At 41.6% G+C, this 21,063-nt stretch overlaps 1 protein-coding gene across 5 annotated transcripts in view; it reads left to right on the top strand.

Annotated features, from left to right (window-relative positions):
- Positions 1-21,063, top strand: part of LOC309717018 (PC3-like endoprotease variant B) — a 232,501-nt gene that overhangs the window by 196,630 nt on the left and 14,808 nt on the right. For all 5 annotated transcript variants that reach the window (XM_082551216.1, XM_082551213.1, XM_082551215.1 and 2 more), the window contains 3 exons: positions 7,958-8,068; positions 8,296-8,389; positions 11,879-12,064. In XM_082551216.1, the coding sequence (XP_082407342.1) occupies positions 7,958-8,068; positions 8,296-8,389; positions 11,879-12,064 (391 nt within the window). The remainder of the gene's footprint in view (positions 1-7,957; positions 8,069-8,295; positions 8,390-11,878; positions 12,065-21,063) is intronic.

The raw sequence follows: 21,063 nt of genomic DNA, 5'->3' as shown, positions 1-21,063 counted from the left end.
TGTGCACCCCACATTTAAATAAAATATTACTTACTTATCTTGTACTAGGCCTGCTGGGTCAGCCCCTTAGCTCATCCTTTCTCTCAAACAAGCTTTTCTAACTCCTCTTCCTAAAACACCACCCTTCTTCTGATTGGCTTCCATTTGCAAACACAAGGTTTAAACATCAGGTTGTGAGCATGAACATAATTAGGGTTATCGACTAAAGAGTAAAAAAAACTGTTTGAAACTGAGTGTTTTGCTCAAATGTGAAGTCTGAACTTTGACACTCACAGATATTGAACGGATTGGTTCAATATATATGATGTAAACATACATCTGATTGTTGGGGTTGTATTAATGTAGGGCCGTTGCCTTACAATATAAAGCAACTTGAGATGACTGCACTATATAAATAAAACTCAGTTGAAGAGAATGTAAAATATAAATCACAATAAATATAGAAAAGTACAATAGGTCCATGTTAGGAGGCAATTTTCCAAAATGCACCACATGAAGGTGGAAGGAAAATCCAAGTGATACACACTTCACTTTGATGGTTCCTGAGCTGTGAAAAGCTAAAAAGACACTGCATCTTAAAACAAGAACATTTGACTTCTAGTCAACAGGTAGGTTTCCTACCTGACATAAGATGATTTCTTTGACCCAAGGAAACATCCTGTGCTAAAAGCAAGGAGTGAACATCAGTTAATGTCTGCATGTCCTTTTAACATTCCTGTGAACCTGTAAAAAAATACGACAGAAAAAGTGGGACGTGGGAAGGAGAAGTGCCAAAATATTTGCATGCATTTCCCTAACTACATTTACTGTATCTCTGTAAATAAAAGCAATGCAATCTTGAGTCTGAACAAGACCAGTCTGATTTGTTCTTATTTGGTCTGTCTGCAGAATTGACCGGAGATCAATAGTCTCACAACTCTGTTAGGTCTGTAAATCCACATCCAGAGCGTGTTAGTGCAGCACACAGTTGAGAGTTCACATACCTGCATGTTTTGCAGTGTTTTTGTGAGGCTGTGCTGATATGAGAGCCCCGCGCATGTACTTGTATGTTTGTGTGAGAAGGTGCATACACACCTAACGCATTGTGGCGAGCCATTTCCGTTTCGTCATGGTCATAGATCGTACGAGGGAAGCGGGTCTTTCTCTGGCTCCCTGGTGGGGTTGGAAAACTGGCCTCGCGTCTCTGCCCCAGCCAGATAGATTAATTAATTATCCAGAGCTGCTCTTTTTTTCATTGCTGAGCCAATTACTCTGTGACTGAGCCTGTGGTCTATATGTACGCCACTATTTAGAAGAGAGAGCGAGAGAACGTGTGTGCATGTGCAGGATAATTAAAGAAATAGCTCATCCGCAGACTAACAGTCCCCACTATCACTTCATTTCGGAGTAGCTCTGCAATGATATTGTTTCCTATGAAGGAGAGTAGAGCTATGTGTAGGTAATTGTTGGATAATTGAGAGGAAGTGCAGGTTCTTTATGTAGGTGGGAGCGTGGGTGGGCAGGAGAAACAAAGCCCTTGTGTTAATTTGAATTTGGCAGCATCAGAAAGAAGAAGACGGGCAGTCTGGATAAGCCGCGGACCCCCGACCTGAAATTATGATTGGTTATTTAGACGTACAAGTTTTGTTCAATTGCATAAATGATCGTACTTCTCAAGTTTTTGCTTTAACGTCGTCTCTTTAAACTTTTTTTTTAAAAACAAATTTCCACACATTTCTAAAGTGTCCCTGTATTTGTGAGCCTGAAGTGTTGGAATAATAACTCTACTTCTACGCAGAGACGCACAATGTTGATGGTAATTGTGTGTGTGTGTGTGTGTGTGTGTGTGTGTGTGTGTGTGTGTGTGTGTGTGTGTGTGGATGTGCATTTGATGGATGGGTCAGCAGATAAACTGGGCTGAATATGCCGAGCGTGTGTTTATGTATGTTTCTGCGTGCCCTGGGGGACAGGGGGAAGCGGAGCGCTGCACCTCCTGCAGGGGGTGCCGTGTCTCCCTGCAGGGGGGTGCAGCAGGCAAACAGAGGGGTGCCAGTACACCCCACCACCCAAACCCCTGCACACGCACACACAAACACACGCAAACACAGACATATCACCCCACTCCACCCTACTGCGCTACAAGAGGGGGTGGGTGAAGGGACCCTGCACTCTTCTAAACCTCAACTGATGCATAATTCATGTACAAGTAGCAATTCTCATATTTTGCTGGTGGGGTGGGGGGAGGGTTCAGAAAAAATAAAGTTCCATTATAGTCCGCACACTCATCTTTAATCCACTTTTTTTCCAAGTGAAATTGTTTTGCTGTGGCTGTAGACTAATGGCCAGAACCAAGCTGAACTTCTTAGAACAAGTAGCATTAAAATATTTATAAAACTATGGATTAATGATCTTAGGTATTAACTACTGACCACAAATATGCTGTATCCTTCATTGTTAGGTTTGCACTAAAGTCAGCACTGTTTCCATATTGACTTCTTTGTTGTTTCTTTCCAAATTATGCATATTTGCTAGATGATTTTTATGATTTGTTCCATGTGCAACAGTAATGATATGTGCACCCAAACTGACCCATAACCCAAGCCTGTCATCAAATTATATTCTCTAATCCTGCATGTGGTGTACAGAATCTTTAAAGTCCACGTGGCTCCCGTGATGAAATCATGTAGCAGATGTCACCAACGTACAAAAACAGACTTTTTTTAATCATTACATGTGCGTTTGCTCTGTCACGTTTTAGTGATGTGGCATCTAAATCTCCATTCCTTTGAAAAGACAAACAAAGGCTCCTGGTTCGGTGTTTGCTTTGTCCGGACTAAAAGAAAAACGCTTGGGACCCGGGTGGGAATCTTTTGCCAAGCTTGTAGTGCAGGGGCTACTCAATCTCTCTCTCTCGCACTCCGTCTTTCCTTCCACACAAGGGCAGAGACATCCAAAAGGACTGTACCTTGGTGCGCGTCCAACAAAAGCTCTCTGCCGAATTTCATCCTCTTTTGAATTTGTGTTTGAATAACACTCGAGCTACAAATCAAAATATGTTGGACACTGAGAGTGAGGTCATGGGGTATAGATCATCATGGCTTCCAGAGAAGTCTCCTTGTGTAAAAGACGGGAACGGGTGGCTGCTGCTTTGACTGATGGCTATAGAAAACTGAGAGGGCTGTTCGGGGCCCATTCTCCCGAGACTAAGTCCCATGTCCGTGCCAAACCCCTCATTTTCCTCCCCGCAATATATTTCATTAAACTTTTAACTCTTCACAAGGTAATTCACTTGGCATTTTGAGACTGTGCTGTTGAAGGCTGCTGAGTGTTTCTCTCTCTGTAATTTAACATCATGCAGATATTTGTCTAATACAGCACTAAAAGTATATTTCAAAATCTATTTTTTTTCTTTGTAAAAAAAAAAAATGAAAAAACAAAAAAACCCAACACACATTCAGAACAGTTTAATGGATGAAACTGTGTAACATCCACACCAACAAAGCTGAGCTGCGCGGCACAGCATTTCATGATTACAGCCGTGCAGGTCCCAGTGGCGCAGATATAATTAAGACCTCTTCTTAATTACTTAATAAGCCTAATTAGTAACATTTCTGAGCAGCAGATTTGGCTGCAAGAGCGATGGAAATCAGAAGAATGTTAAGTCTATTTGTTATTTCATTTAAATCCTAATGTTAATGAAATTAGTGCATTATGATATAACCGAAACCAACCACGCTGGGATTGACCAAAGGGCTAATGCAGTTGTTTTATGCTCCTGATAAACATTCAATTAAGAGCAACAAAAGGAGGGCAAGAAAACCAAACAAAAAACAAAAAACCCACACAAAAGAAAATCTAGTTTTTCTTAGGTTTCTACAGTCACATCACTTTCACCAAGCGATCTTGTTTTCTCTCATCGATCATTTTTCATTAGTGGGTGCCCAGATGTGATGGAGAGGGTAACTAAGGCAAGTCCACCAATCATGCGTTGGAGCTGCTGCAGCATTCCTGGCCACTTAATTAGAAGTTGTTGGTACCACAGAAGGTGTCACCAACCTTTTCAGGCGCTGAACAGATGGTGTCCCCCTTTTTTGAGGTCCTGCCAATGCCCACTCTGTGGCTCCTGGGAAAATGACCTAACTCACAGGCAGCTGCTTAGTGCGGCTTGAGTGATTCTTTACAGCCACTTCTATTGGGAGGGACTTAGCAGGACGTACCACTGCAAACAAGGGTTGAGACCGCCGTAGCTGGGTCCCCTGGTAGCTGCAGAAATCTGTTTTGGTTACAGGATAGAGGTTGTTAAAGCTGTGTTTTCAGCGCCATGTGCAAAAAGACGAAGGAAAGACCTTAAGACCTTAAGACCCCCAAAGATCTCTATGTCTAAGTGCGAGTTGGGTTTGTGTGCACCTTCCTCTGCTTTTGGCAGATGGTGTGAATATCAACAGAGAAAGGACCTGGGAAACCCCACAGAACAAAAAGTGAAAAGGGTTCCTCGACAGTTACAAAGAGGCCCCATGGAGCGGTGTGTGTGTGTGTGTGTGTGTGTGTGTGTGTGTTGGGTTGGGGGGTGGGGGGTGGGGGGAGTGGCCTTCATGTTAATAGATAAAAAGAAGGAGGGAGTAAGAGATTGGAAGGGCATTTGCCATCGAGGAGTGAAAGTGGATAGAGAAAATGTGAGGACCGTGGGTTCCATATGTGAGGAGGCGGGGGGTCGGAGGGGGTTTAACATGCTTCGTGCTGCGTGGACAGAAGATCGGCTGTCATTCTGTAATCGGCTTGGCTCAGCCTCCTTCCGACCACGCAGGAGGTGGAGAAGGAACAAGTTGAAAATTGGATGACTGTGTTTTTCTGACTAATTACTTGATATGCTTTACACTATGTGGGTTTTATCCTAAAGACATTTGCAGGATTCCAAAAAAATGAAAGAAAATAAAAATCTCAATCACATGCAATCCTGATATCAAACTACTCACAAATTCGTTCCAGAAATCACAATGCTATTTAGAAGGTGCACGACTCTCTCCAGTCCTTGCTCTTGATGATGAGACGTCTGAAAAGGCTGGGGAGTCTACTTGAAAAGTGCCCCGGCTCAGTAGTGCTCTTTCACTGACATGGCAGGGGACATAAAATCTGTCATTTTCATCATGTTCTTTCGTGGGGGAACTTGTTTCCTGCAGCTTTCTCTATCAGATACACTGTATGCCGGTTTGGGTTTATGGCTGTGGAGCTGGGGCAAGCCCGATCGATCTGTGGGAGCCATACGATTTAATAGGTGCACAACTCTTGCTAAGGGGCGCTGGGTAGGAGGGATACATTTAATCACTAAGAGGGAGCATGGTGGCAAGGCCTGGTCACCAACAGTTTGTTTTATGAGAAGTCAAGGTATCAATTTTCCTCCACACTGTGAAATATCTTGGGTAATCTATTTTTAGTGCTAGTGTTTCCGTTGTGTTTTCCCATTTCCAACTATTCCCCTATCTGGCTAATTTATTTTGGTAACTTTCGGAATTTCAAGTATTGACAGCTGCTCCTTGAAGTGCTCTATGGCTGCTGCTTAGATAGTGTTTGTGGCTTGTAAGCTCCTGTCTCAGAGCATTACAAACTGCTATGTAGTGTTGACATTTAATGTTTAACATGACATTTAATAAGCTGTCCAAAGTTCTTCACGAAACAACTGTCAGCAATCAGCAGTTATTTCAATGCCCCTGTGTGCATGACTAGAAAGAGAACTGTAACTTTAATTTCACTGGTCACACTGAAACTTAACAAGTTCATTATTAAATCTGAAAATTAAAAAAAAACATTTTGCCCAAAATAAGGTTTAAAAAAGCTAAAAGTCAGACTTACTACTTGGCGAGTCTGACATAACATGAGCACAGAAGCGAGTTTGGGGTGTTAACTTGGCCTCCAAATTCCCCAGATCACAATCCAATTCAGTAGAATGTGCTGGATAAACATTTCCAATCTAATGACGCCTTGCCTCACAACTTACAGGACTTAAAGGATCTGGCGCAGATACCAAAACACACCTTCAGGGGTCTAGGAGTCCATGCCTCGAGAGGTCAGGGCAGTAAAAGGGAGACCAACGCCAACCAACACAATATTAGGCAGATGATCATAATATTATGCCTGATTGGTTTATCTGTCCATTACCAAATAGTTGAAGCTGCTGCGAACCTCAAATGTGCATCAGTGCAACAGCTATCTTGTTGCTACTTAAATACTATGCATTTTCAATTCAATTCAATTTTTCTTATACAGCACCAACAACACAACAACAGTTGCCTCAAAGCCCTTTATATTGTAAGGGAGACCCTACAATAATGCATACGAGAATAACACAACAATCATATGACTTCTTGTGAGCAAGCATTTTGGCAACAGTGGGAAGGAAAAACTCTTTTTGCACCATTTTCAGCAAAAAGGTGTAGATTTCACATGTAGATTTTGTTTTCAATCAAACAGTCTATCTAAAATATTCAAGAGTAAATTACAAAGAGTTCAGAGACATTGTACTTTAGTTTTTGGTGCACTGACAACACAAAAAAACATTAAGCAATAACAGCAATCCATCTTTAAATATGTATTAGGGCAAATTCAGGGCCACAGCTCCTAGTCATCAGTTCAGTTTTGGTGACTTCTAAACACACATTGATCAATAAATAAAGACATTGTCATCTTCATTTATATACAATGAGCACATTTAGAACTCATTAGGATAAAGGGGGTAAGACGAGGAATCACTTCTCTGCACTGAGCTGTTGTCGGCTGTGTTTTGCTCAAGCTCTTCACAGCTTTCACAAAACCTCTGAATAACCTTGAACTTCTGTAGTGCACCTCAACCCCAAACAGCCGTCTGCTTAATGCTGTTATGCCGGGCCCTACATGCTAAAAGTCACTGGTGGTGATAGTGGCTGATTAGATTGTGTCCATTGATTGCACTGCGTGCTGTTAGGACGAGCATGATGCGGGCTGCAGATCCTGCGTCTCCTCCTCCGAAACACTGACAGTCTGAGACAGAGGAGATGGAGCCCCATGCAGGGCAGCAGATTGAGTTATTGATCAGCTCTCTCCTTTCTCCTGTCTCCGTCTCTCGCTCTGCTGCTCCGAGAGACCCCGTCATCAGGATAATGAATTTCACTTATTGCAGATTAACGTCATAAGGTCTGTATGGTAATAATGGCAGGAATTAGCTCTTTGTCACCCCCTCTGAATTTCCAAGAAGGAGGGGCGATGAAGGTTGTTATTGCCCCGTTACTCAGTCTGAGGAGCGCGATTTGAACAAAAGGGAACGGTGAGCGGAGAAGTGCATGAAAATGAAAGATTTGAGGGAGAATTAAAGAGAGACTTACGAAGACTGTGATTTCAGCATCACTGAGGCGGCTGCGAAGAGTTCTGATGCAAGAAATTTGTGTTTGATGAAGGAGGGTGAAGGAGAATTTAGAGAGGAAACCAAGACTGAATAGCAGGCTGCTCTGTGAAAAAGAGAGGCCAAAGAGGAAAGATGAGAGGGGAAGATTCAAAAGGGATGAGTAGTAAAGTGGAGAAGAGAGCATGATAAGCAGTGGTCATACAGTCACCAGGCAGCAACGCCGCTTAAGGGTCGGCCATTGTGTCTCCAGCCCCAAGATTGGGGTAGTAACGAATGAATAATGAGGCTTGATTACAGTCCGTGAGATGGCACATTGTTCAGAATCAATCCTCCAGGCAATTACAGGCGCACAAACAGCAGCCCTCAGCCTCAGCACGGACAGAGCGGGAAGCGATTGTGTCAGAGGACAACATCATCTTCGTCAATGACTTGTTGCCTCCTCGTGTCGGAGCCATTAGCACTTACTCTGCTCCTGCAGCCACATTCAGCCACCCACATAAAAAGCCTCCAATTTCACGTTTGTGAGGATAAAAACGCAACACCATGCTCCTGCTCATCATATTCACAAATACACATAATGGACTGCTTCTTCCTTCCTTGTTGCAGGTACGGCTTTGGACTGTTGGATGCAGGGCTGATGGTGCAGCAGGCCGCACACTTCCACAGTGTTCCTTCACAGAAGAAGTGCACACAAGAAGTCACGCTTGATCCTGCCAGGTAAAATACAAAGATTTTTTTTCAAAAAAAACTTTATTGACTCTATCTGCTAAGGATTTTCAGATTAGCCCCCAAGAAACTGGTTTTGATATCAGCATCCATGATCTTTAACTCAACTTCATCTGTCCTGTCACTGCTTTATGCATACATATGAAAGTGAAATGAGCATGTGAAAAGAGGCTTTTGAGGCTTTCGACTTACAGAGGTAATGACTTTGTATTGGCTAGAATCTTTTATCCAGGGCAAGGAGTCAATGTGAACATCCAATCAGAAGCCTGTCGAGGAAGGGCTAATGAGATCAACACTCTTGAGCATGTCCAGGTGGGTAATTTTTTATTTTTTTGATTAAATACATGACATTTTACAACATTTTTTGGCATTAATTTGTTTTTGGTAAATGTAATTATTCACCTACTTGCAAAGAAATATTACTCTCCACTCACTGAGAAGTTTTCTCCAGATTAAGCATACACAGAAAACTGAAAACAGTGAATTAGTGAATTTCAGAGGAGCTAGCAGGTGGACTTCAGCAAAACAGAAGCAGGCTACTTGTCTCCTTTCCATTTTTTAAAGGCTTTATAAAGACTTTACCTTCTCCTTTGTCTTTGTGTGCATGATATGAGCCATAACATATCAATCTATAAAAAAATTACAGCAAGAAAGTGAACAGGCTTGTTTTCAAAAATGTTAAACTATAACAGAAAAATTCAAAGAAAGATTCCAAAAGTGAGTTTTTTTCAATAGCATAGGCATATACATTTACACTCCATGTTAGGTACGCCTTGCTAGTTTAGGGTTGGACTCTTTTTTTGCTCTCAGCACTACATTAATTCTTTATGGTACAGATTCAACAAGGTGCCGGAAATATTTCGCAGAGTTTTTGATCCATATTCACATGATAGCATCATACAGTTGCTGCAGATTTCTTGGCTGCACATCCTTGATGCAAATCTTCCGTTCCACTACGCGCCAAAGGTGCTCTATGGAATTGAGATCTGGTGACTGTAGAAATCATTTGAGTACATTGAACTTGTTTTCACATTCAAGAAACCAGTCTGAAAAGATATGAGCTTTGTGGCATGCTGTGTTACCCTGCTAAAGGCATGGACATAGTCAGCAACAATACTCAGGTAGACTTTGGTGTTTAAACAGTATTAAAGGGCCCAGAGTTTGCCAGGAAGATATCCCTCACACCAATACACCACCGTCAAGTCAAGTCAAGTCAAGTGGTTTTATTGTCATTTCAATCATGTACATATAACAGACAATCAACACAGGACTACATAAAGTGCAAGTGTGCAAAAATTGCAAAAAACAGTGCAACACCAGACAGAACAGAACAATGCAGACACAACAGTGCAATAGAAAAGTGCAACAGTGACAGTGGGTTGTGCAAAAGACTGAGCATTGTGCAAAAAGTAACTTGATGTATTAATGTGTGTGTGTGTGTCTGCGTGACATTGTACAGATAGGTGCTTGAGGTAGTGAAGTGTGTGAAGGTATGTGTGTGTGTGTGTGTGTCAGTCCAGTCACTGAGTGTCACCAGAAGCCTGAACTGCTGATGCAAGGCAGGATGGATCTATGCTTTTCTGGTGTTTATGAAAAATTCCAACCATATCATCCGAGTGTTGGAGCAGAAATTAGGTCATTAATCAGGTGAAAACTGTAGCCTCAGTTTGCTGTTCTTAGCTGACAGGACCAGTGTGGTCTTCTTCTGAAGAAACGTGCATTCAGAGATGCTCTTCTGCATACCTTGGTTGTAACAAGTGGTTATTCGAGTTACTGTTGCCTTCCTATCAGCCTAACATAGTCGGGCCATTCTCCTCTGACCTCTGGCATCAACAAGGCATTTTTTTTCCCAGGGAACTGCTGCTCACTGGATCTTTTTTTTTTTCACACCATTGTTTTTAAACCCTAGAGATGATTGTGTGGGAAAATCACTGCATCGTCTGAAATACCCAGAACAGTCTTTCTTGCACCAACAACCATGCTACATTTAAAGTCACTTTAGTAACATTTCTTCCCCATTCTGATGCTCCATTTCAGCAAGTTGTCTACATGCTTAAATGCTTTGAGCTGCTGCCATATAACTGGCTGATTAGATACTTTCGTTAACATGCTACACATACAGGTGTACTAATAAAGTGACTGATGAAGATGCTTTTTAAAATATTTAAGTGTGATGTAAATCTGCTCCTATAGTCTTTCAATGTTCCTGTTGCCCTTTACAGGACAGAAATCAAGCACAAGTGCATTCAAAAGTTAACTTCTGCCTACAGTCAAGGGAGCTTGAAGATGCCATATAAATTGTTTTGGGGTTTCAGTGTCATGTGCTTTATCTGAGAATAGAGGAGATAAAAAAAACCATCATACTGTGATGTGTAATGTGTTGGCAGTGTAATTTGCAGAAAATGGCAAAACTGAGTTTTCTTGAGCACAGGCACATACATGCAAATGTGTTTATGCTTGATTGTGTCAGCAGGCATACGTACTGTACGTGTCTGTGCGTGGCTCAGTTTGTGCGAGTATTCTGTGTTTGTGAATGTGTGTACTTGTGAAATGGCAAGGAGAGAGAAGGAGAGCGAGCGAGAGTGTGTCAGCATGCAAATTGAAAAGGCTTCATCTTTGCGGCTCTGCTCCCTGGCAGAAAGCGTGGGTCAGGCCATCGCTGCGAGGTGTGATTGATGGATGTGTTGCCGTGGTAACACGCCGTAAACAGGAGCGGGCTGTCAGTCTTTTTGCAGCTTGGCGGCTCTCTCTGCGATGTGCCATTGTCACACCAGATGTGCTGCTTGTGATGAACAGGGACAGGGAGGGTGTTTACTGGGTGCTACTGGTGGTGGCAGGGGATATGGGCTTATTTAAATCATTTAGCTAATATCCTGCACAATCGTGTTCCATTTATTATACTTTCTTCACCTGCTTCCCTTTGTCTTCGCCTGGCTATGGACATATTTTTGGCTTGTCCATCTATGTGCCACATTATCTCAGACAATACTTATTGGATTTAGATTTAGATTTAAGCAATACAGCACTCTCTGTTCTATTTTCATAATTAGTCAGCGGACCTTATCAGGGAGGGAAGTACATTGTTTGTTCCTTCATCACATGTCTTATCTAGGATGTCAAAGATTAAAACAGCAAATTGATTAAGAAGGCACATTCAAAGAAAGTGCTAGAAAAATGTGCCATTTTTGGAGGGAGTCAGATGAAAGCATGGATGCCAGTTGTCTCATATATATTAAGCTACAGTGTAGATATGGTTAAATCTGCATGACTAAAACTGGGGGAAAAAATGGAAACAACGGAAATTAGTTAATATTGACTTGGTGCAAGGTTAGCAGAATCTGTCAGCAAAAACTCGCCAATTGCTATGTTGTCTCTTTTTTGTTTAAACTGCACAAAAATATTTAAAACAGTATAAAACAGCAATCTGCAGTTTAATAGGACATTATAAATGGAACTATCTTTTACCCCAGCACAGTAATTTCCTCTCATCAATATGATGTTGTAAATCTTCTGGTAGAAACTCTCAGTTAACACAAAAAATACAAGTTTTTTACCCGAGCAGATTAAACAAACTGATATAAAAGCTGAATATGATACATGTAAAACAGTCAGGCTAATTAAGAGAATCAGATCGACAGTTTCCCTTTATGTTAAAGGGAGCTAAGTGGCTGCTAGCAGCTTTTTCATGTTTTAGCTCACCCAACAGTTGTATCGCGCTTATTATAGGAAGAAGATGAGAAAGTGAATATCCTATAATGTGGAACTATTCCTTCATGGAGCTTGCCATCTGTCTCTCAACAGGTGAGAGTGAGTATCAACGCAGCGTGCCGTGGTGACCTATCCATAAGCCTGGTGTCTCCTGGTGGCACAGTGTCGGTGCTGTTGGATACGAGGCCTTATGATGCCTCCACCGCTGGACTGAAGAACTGGACTCTCATGACTGTGCACTGCTGGGGTGAGCAGCCACGAGGCCGCTGGAGCCTCCAGGTGAGAAAGAAAAGCTGCTCCTATCAGTGTTTAACTGTTAGCCCTGGTTGCTATTTAGCAAATGATAGCAAGTAATGGTGCATTCCTGAATAAGTGTGCTGCAGTGGTGTTTTTAAGTGCAAATAAAAGTATTATACTGCATTGCTCACGATACCTGAATGATTCTGCCTTGCTAAGAATCAAAACAAATCCCGTTTTTCCTTGCTGTAACGTGCTAACTCTGGCATTCCAACATCCAAGTTTGAGGTATGAAGACAAGCCATTAAACATCACTACATCTGTTTTGTTATTGTCCCCATGACCACTAATGACAATTGATGTTAGCATTTAGCGAAGCTAACATTGTTAGTGGTTCTTAATAACATGTTCATGTGTTTTATACAGCATGTTAAAACATTTGGCTAGCTTTGAACTATAAAAAGTAATTACACTAAAAGCCTTTTGTCTGTCTCTTAATAACTGATATGACTTGGAAACTAGTAAAGAAGTGACAAGAAAAAGTAGCCAAAATCTTTGTGACATAGTTTATATATTAATTTTGCTCTCCTGGAGGCCTTGTTTCGCATACCTTCCCTCATGATATAGAAATAATTTGCTCCGCTTCACATTGTCCTCTTCCAGTAGCTGTGTTGTATAGAAGTTTAAAAATAGCCCAGCCCGGCACAGCTCAGCTCAGCTTGGTTCAGTTCATTTTGTAATAGCAATGTGAATCATCCTCTACTTTCATCTCCAAGATTCAGCCAAGCATGGCAATCTTCATTTTCCTCCCCACACTCTTTCTTTTTTTTTCTCTCATAGATGTGCTGATGTTTGATATGGAGGAAGGAGCTAAAATGGAAGGGAAATTAAGACTGGAAGGTTAAGTAACCTTGGCCGGGTTTGACAGGCACAATACTGCCGACATCTGATTAGAATCCATACTCTCAGACAGTAGCGCGCTGAGGTCATTTACTGTATATATGTGTGGGTGGTAGCAGTTGGGGGGGGGGACGACTCGCTATGTAGAAATGTGTGTGTGTCTGTATTTGTGTGTGTGCAAATAGGCGTCAGTCCTTGTAAACAGTTGGAGGTTTATAAAGAAAAAGCTGTGAAGATGAAAGACACCCCCCCTCCGTCCTCGTCACCTACCTCCTCCTGCAAATTCGCACACATGCAAACACACACACATACACACACACACACACACTCTTTCTTTTCTCTGGCTCCATGTCTCTGTGTCTCTCCCACGTCCTCATACAGATTTACTGTCCCCTCTGTGACCAATTACCAGGGCCCAGTGTGTCGCAGAGATGGGGAAGAAGCACCGTGAAGCCGAGCCACATAACGGTGCCGTTGCTCATTACCGGAGGGCCGAGACAAGTCGCCGCGATGCTCGCAACACGAATTAACGCTCGCATCTGACGTGCCGCATGCCTTAGCACGCCACTAATCAGCCCATACACACACCCACACACTGATTGGTTTCATGCTGGATGTCAGCTCTGCCGTAGATTGGAGAGCAACATGTACACACTCTCACAAATACGGGGTGCTTGAAAAGGAGACAGTGCGTTAGCATGGTGGGGTGGGGAGGGGGATACCAAGGACTTACATGGCTAAAGTTGAACAACAATGTCCAACTATATGAATCAAAATCTCTCTTTTCCGAAAGTGTATAGATATTGATTGCTAAATAACACAAATTGTCATTTTTAATGGTTTTTGACATTTGGCAGGCTGCTACAGAAAGCCTCTGACAAGCAGCTACGCCAATTAAATCTGACACTGATACATGGAGAGAACCAGAGGACATACAGGACTAAGAAAAAAGAGGAGTTTTAGAGAGAGGCAAGGGTAACCTATAACATGGAGCCCTGGGAAGGGACTTTACCTGGACTATGTTTTGGATCTGTGTTTAAAAACTCAAGGGCGGCAGAGAACGAGGGCTGAGGGACACGGGGTCTGTGGAGAAGTCCGTATTGATTCGTCATGATGACAATTGTCAAAGAGCGCTGTGGTTCTACTAGGAATAAAAGTGGGACTGAAGTGAAAAGGGAGCGAGTGTTATGGCTCGAGGCTCAGCTGACCTTCTAGCGTTGTGAAGGAGACGGGAATGCGGGGCTGGAAATACATACTCTCTCTCGCTCTTGTCATAACTGCTCTCCCTTGTGCTCACTCTACCGCCATCTGTGGTGCCTCAGCTCACCTCCCTGCTTTTACTGTTGACCAGAGACAGTATTGCACAATATGGAAATCCCACCGCCATCCTTAATGACAGCGTGCAGTTTACAATATGCACGCTGTCATTAAGGATGGCCCATAAGAAGATAAAATGGTAATTTCACCCAAATGTAGACATTTTTTCCTCTCTGTGGTGAATGTCGTCACCAGTGGTTTTAGTGTTATTTAACCAGATTCATCTCCACCGCAATCAGTGTCCCCACTTTCCTTGATAATCAACAGACCTCGATGTGGACTATGCACATTTTCTTTTTAACAATCTGAACACTTTAAGTTAAAATTTTGTTGAGGTTAAAGACTTTTAAGCTTCAAACTTCCTAGCAGGAGCTGTAAAAGGAGTGAGATTTATGTGAGCTGCAAAATACAAGTTAAACAAGGATAAATGTTTTCTAAATAACTAGTTTATTTATAGTCAGGGAGCTTCATATCTCAGGCCAGTTATGACTCGTATTGAAACAGAATCTGGAAGCATCATGTCTTGCTGTTAAAAGAGCATGTGTCACATGTATATGAATCGGGGGCTCATTAAGTTAAATTGTAGATGATGTCATCAATTTTTAGTTTGTGCTTATTCTAATATTGCTACACTAAATCAACGTTTGAAATGAACTCAATTATGATTAGGTTTATATCATCAATAGTCCCAGCCCTAGACGGACGAATGATATCTTAAAACCTGAGAATATTAAAAAAACCTAACTACACTGTGACTGACCATGAAAGGTATGAGGGAAGTATCCCTCTTTGTAATTTCACTGTACGAAGTCTTTTACTGTGTGCGTGTGTGGTACAGTAACAACTCTTCTAATTGGTAACTATGACTGACAGCAGTTTTTTTCTATTCCTTCTGCTGCCTGATACAATGAGTTTTCAAAGAATATTATAGAAGGGTGTCATTACTGTGCTCCACTTTCACTGAGACCTTATACACACAAACACACAAGCAGAAAAAAACACGGCAAAAATATAAACACACATACGTTGCTCTCCCACCCCACCTGCCATGCCCACAGGGTAGGTTTGTGTGTGTGTGTGTGTGTGTGTGTGTGTGTGTGTGTGTGTGTGTGTGTGTGTGTGTGTGTGTGTGTGTGTTTATAGCAGTGTGGCAGCAGTCTTTGAGCAGCGACATCTCTGATTCCCAGAGGACTTTGAGACTCGAGCTGACTGTGACTAGAGCGGCTGTAGGAATATAATAGCACTATTTAGCCTGCAGCACTGTGGTCACACACACACACACACACGCTCAGACACACAAACAGCCACCCTTGCTGTCTGTGATAGACAGATCATATATTTACCATCTTCATCCCTTGTGCTCCTTCAGGAGTCTTTCCCCTCTTGTCTCCCCAACAGATTACACAAACCAAACACAGACACACACACACACATACACCGTGACTAAGTGATAATAGAAAAACCTGAAGATAAAGTATTAACTACGCAGTTTCTGCCACTGTCTTCCACCTTGAGTTGATGAATATGGTACAGTTTGTGTTGTTCATTCTCGCTGGGTAAATGATAAACCCTTCTGGGGTAAGATGGTGTTCGTTAAAAACACCAGACTGTTACGATAAGGTTGTTTTATTTGCTTCATCATCATATTTGGTATTAAATACAAGCGTGTGCTATTAGCTGCAGTGCTCTGATATTTACTTTTTAGACGTTGCATTTTGAAAAAGTATTACACTAACTGGATTTTATGTTTTTAGTCTAACTGTACAGGCCCGATGAATGTTGTGTCCTGTCTTCCTCCCCTCATCTTCAGGCTTGGCAGGTGGCCGCCTCTCTCTGAGCCTGGTTCTCCTGGAGGTTTCTTCCTGTTAAAAGGGAGTTTTTCTTTCCTACTGTCGCCAAGTACGTGCTCATAGGGGGTCATCTGATTGTTTCTCTGTATCATTGTAGGGTCTTTACCTTGCAATATAAAGCACCTTGAGGCGACTGTTGTTGTGATTTGGCGCTGTATAAATAAAATCGAACTGAATGTGGTTTGACTATAGTAACTAATTGGAAAGCTGGATTTAACTTGTCGAAGGAGAAAATGTGTATCTGGGGCTTTTATGAACTCTACACTGAAAAATAATTCAGAAATGAGAAAAACATACTCGCTGCAGTCTCATATTCTTAGAGGTGATGTTAGGTCCCATTTTTAAAAGGCAGATTTTTTTCGGACTTTAAAAAGTTATCCTACAATGTTATGTACTACCTGTACAGGGGAGAAGTACTGCTGACCTCTGGTAAAACCAGTGTAAGAACATCTTCTGTCGTTACTGTAACAGCAACGTACTTGCACACAGTATCAAGTTTGGCAGAAACACTGTCAAAGCCTGAAGTAGAAACACAATCACACGCAAACAAACATGCATTTTCATTCACATACACTCACTCACTTTGGCCCAAGGTGGATTTCTAGAGGTGCATATATGTACATATATTTGCATGTTTAATGAGTTTTGGGAGATCAAGCGATCCAAGCGGCCCTTTGTGGGTATTTCTTTCTTTCTTTCTTTCTTCCCTTCGTTTTTTTTTTTTTTTTTAATTTGTGTGTGTGTGTGTGATTGTGGTAGGAAGGGGAGTAATGGAGGGGGGTCTCCATGTAAATATCACCCACTGTGTGTTGGCACCCGTCGCAGATGGTCGGGGGCGAGGGCACCCTGTGGGCACAGGATACCTATTTCTGTTTATCTGTTTTGTGTGAGACTGGGAGGCACAGAGAGTGTGACTCTAGTTTGTGTGTGTGTCTGTGTGAATTCATTGCACTCTAGGTGTTTGTATGTGTGTGCTTTTGCAGCATATTATTCTGTATATTCGTGTGTCTCTTCTGTTGAGAAGCTGGCCGTGTGCGAGGGTGCAGTACATGCGCGTGTTTGCAATTCACTGAATATTTGTTTACTCTATGTGTGTGTGCGCAGTTTTATGTCTGTGTTGATGGAAGCAGTGTTTGTGTGTTTGTGCAGACATTTGCATGTAAGCTTGCTGCAGTGTGTGTGTGTGTCTGTGCATGTGTGTCTCCCAGCATGCAGCGTGGCTATGATGGCCCTGTTTTGGATGATTGATGTGTTGGAGGGAGCAGTGAGGAGCCCAGGTTGGGCCAGAGCCTCAGTCTGACACACTGCTGCTTCCCTGCTGCTTTACATATGTAGACGCAGCAAGACTCCTCCTCCCCTCCCATCTGACACTGCTTCACTCTCTAACACTGCCAACAATCGCAGGTTTCTTTTTTTGGAGGTTTTATTTTGAAGCTTCTGTTTATTCCATGAGAGTAGACTGAGCCCTGTGTGCCGTTGTCTAGCAACTTCCTGTTGCACATTTTACACCTGTTAGTACAACTGCAGACTGAACTGTTGGGTGGGAAACCTTATTATTTAATATTCTGTTATCTGTGAAAAGAAAATAACATTTAACAGACAATGCAGCAGTTTTGTTTTTTAAATTACAGATTTAATTTTTCTGTTATATAAAATTATATGAAGTTAGACTTGATAAGTCTTTTAAAATGGGACCTCATTTCTCGCTTGATAGTTTTTATTCTTAGAGTCTACTACGGTAGCTTTGCATAAATCAAAGCTTAGAATAATCTTCATTGTTCTTGTACTGGGCACTGGCCCCTCAGTTTATACGTCTGTCAATTTAGCTTGTCAGTCTTCAAGCCAACTTTTTCTTGATTGGCTTCCCCTCCTAAAGTGAGTGAGTGAGTTAATATGTTAATGTACTTATTATGATCACATACTATTTTAACAGTAAATATACAGTGGTGGAAATAAACCATTTCTCGTTTTTATGCTAGTATCATTTTAATTGTGAGAGACAGAATATTAAACAGAAATCCAGAAAAAAAACACATTACATAAAAGTCATAAAGTGATTTGCATTACATTGAGTGCAATAAGTATTTGATCTCCTACAACCCATCTCCAATTCTGATTCCCACAGATTGACTGTGTGCCCATGTGATACACAGATTACATCAATCAGTTGCTTAATTTCAGATACTCCTGATTAGGGCTGTTCGATATAACGATGATATAAAAGCCATTTATCGTTTCATCGCTATCGTTTGTTTCGTGGTGTCGCAAAATAAACTGTTTATGGCAATATTTTTTCATCATTTTGATGGTCACTGTAGTGGCTATATTTATTTCTTAAAGTTCTCTCTTTCTCTTATATTCAATATAACCACACTACAGACCGACATGCGCCTGTTTTCATGCGTTGTCGTTAGCAACAACGACGATAAAACCATGGCGTGTCCGCTTGTTTATTTTCCACATACGCCTTTCACAATAAAGCTCAAGATCCTGTTGAGACTTTTCAAAATAAACGGAATCACGTGAAACAGTATGAAGAGTGTTTACGGATGAGAAGCAAAAAAGAGCCGTTATGTGCTAAAAAATAAACCTTAGATGCAAACGTTGGAACGGGCTTTCCCCCGCAGCACACCGTGTAATAAATACAACGAAAACTGCGGCCGTTACAACTTATGTAGAAAAATATATAGTTTCATGGATTGGGTCAAACACTCGACTCCGGGTACATGACGCCCAGCTGGAAACACTTCACGCAAGTCGAGCTGCCCGAGATTCACAGAATTTACAGAAAATGTTCAATTTTTGTGATTTATATCGTTATAAATAAGACGATAGATGTCTTATATCCTGATCTCAACTCATTACGTGAATAAAATGCTAGCCTGTCCACAGAATCTGCTTCTTCCACCACCATGGTCAAGACCTGGTCAAGACAAGATTGTACACCTGCAGAAGGCTGGAATGTGAAGTCCATCAGCAAGAAGTTTGGTGAGAAGGTAGCAACTGTTTTAGTTGCCACCTTCTGCTAAAGAAGAACCACATTAAGGTCATGGAGTGGTCTAGCAGGTCTCCAGACCTCAGTCCTATAGAAAATCTGTGGAGGGAGCTGAAGCTTGTGAAGCAGCAGCCAAGAAACCTAAAATATTTAGAGTTTCTGTAAAGAGGAGTGAAAAAATCCCTCCTGAGATGTGCAAACCTGGTGACTAACCACAAGAAACGTGTTACTAGTGTACTTGCCAACAAGGGTTTCTCCACCAAATACCAAGTCAAGTTTTTTGTGGGGGATCAACTACTTTTTTCATAATAATACTAATAAATAAAATAATACTATTTTCACTCAGTGACATGCAAATCAATTTATAACTTCAGATTTTTGGTTGATATCCTGTCTCTCTCTCCACTAAAATAAAACTAGCACAAAATTACAGACTGTTCATTTCTTTGGTAGTGAGCAAACTTACAAAATTAGCAGGCGATTAAATCGTTATTACAAGTATTTCCCCCACTGCATGAGAGAAAAAAGAGTGAAGGCATAATTGGTTCAGATTAAAGTGAATCTATATTTAAAAAATGTGGAAACACATCTCAGGAAAGTATTTTATATCATCACAAACTGACCATTTCTTGGCAGAATTAACAAAGCCATTTATTTAGAATTAACACCCATAGTAACAGTGACTAAACAAACATCTGCCACCTGCAAAACAATCAGTACGTATTTGTAAAAAGGTGTCAACTTTTAAGAAGGAGAGGATGGTGTAGAAATGGTTGGAGAAATGACACAGCAGTGATGCCTAATGTAGCTGCTAGCGAGCTTTGCTTTGATTCAGAAATTTAACACGGTGCAAAGTCACGTCCTTTCTCAGAGGAGCTGTACTTTTAAGAATTATGGACTTGTGGTGAAAGTATCTTCCAGGTGTATGATTGTATAAATGTGGAGCGGGGTGTCCTGGAAAGGAGTTGATACTTCCTCTGGGAAGAAGCACTGAAAACATCATAAAGTACAGTTTTCTTGTCTTTTCTTTGCATGTCTCCATTTAATTGTCTTTCTCAGTGATGCTCTCCGCTAAATGCATAATTTGTCCTCTGTTTTTGTTCTTTTCATCTCATTTTGTCTATCATCCTCCCACTCTCACCATCTCTCACTGTTCCTATGTTGTTTTTTTTCACAATTCCACTACCTGTGTATCAGCATCTCTTTCTGAACTCCTTCCTCATCATTCCCAGTCACCGGGTCTCGCTCCCATCACCCTGACACTCACCCGTTTCGATATCCTGCCATCTCTGGCCCATCACTAATCCCCCTCTCCAACTTCTTTTTGTCTCTGTAGTTTCACTCTCTCTCTCTGGCTTTTGAAATCCTTCCACTTTCCCCTCTGTTCCTCTACTTCTGCTAATCCTTTCATGTTCTTTGTCTCCCTTTTGTCTAAAAGTCAGTTTAACATCTTTCTATCCTCTATGCCCCGATTTTGTCTCCACATGTAGTTCTCACATTTTTTATAACATTGTAGTTAAATATCATTTTCATCACGCCTTCAGTGTAATAGCTGGATGACTGCTTCTTAATTTTTGCCTTATCTTCAGTTATAATGAAGATAAGGTGCACTTATAGTTGACCCCAAATATGTGCTTTACAAAATGATTACAAAGTTATGGAACTCACAAGCATATTTTATGAATTCAGGAACATAACTTTATGTGTAAAACGAACTTCAGCTCAATTAGAAACAATCTGGAATTTGAAATATTTGACTCGTGAGGTTTCCCGGTGACAGCAGGGTTGCAGCTCTTCAGAGAGCCATGTCAACCTAGTAGAAAGTCCTGCTGGGAGGCGGGGAGGCGTGCAAGGCATATCGATCCACCTGTAGCATCCAGCTGTTTGTTTACCAACAACAAATCAATGCAGCACTCAGCTGGGGGCTGCCATGCCTGGCCTCCGATCTGCTCTGAGCACTCTCTCACACACACACACAC

This window comes from Aulonocara stuartgranti, assembly GCF_965226115.1.
Source record: "Aulonocara stuartgranti genome assembly, chromosome: 11".
Taxonomy (NCBI): domain Eukaryota; kingdom Metazoa; phylum Chordata; class Actinopteri; order Cichliformes; family Cichlidae; genus Aulonocara; species Aulonocara stuartgranti.
This window is presented reverse-complemented; position numbering and strand designations above follow the sequence as displayed.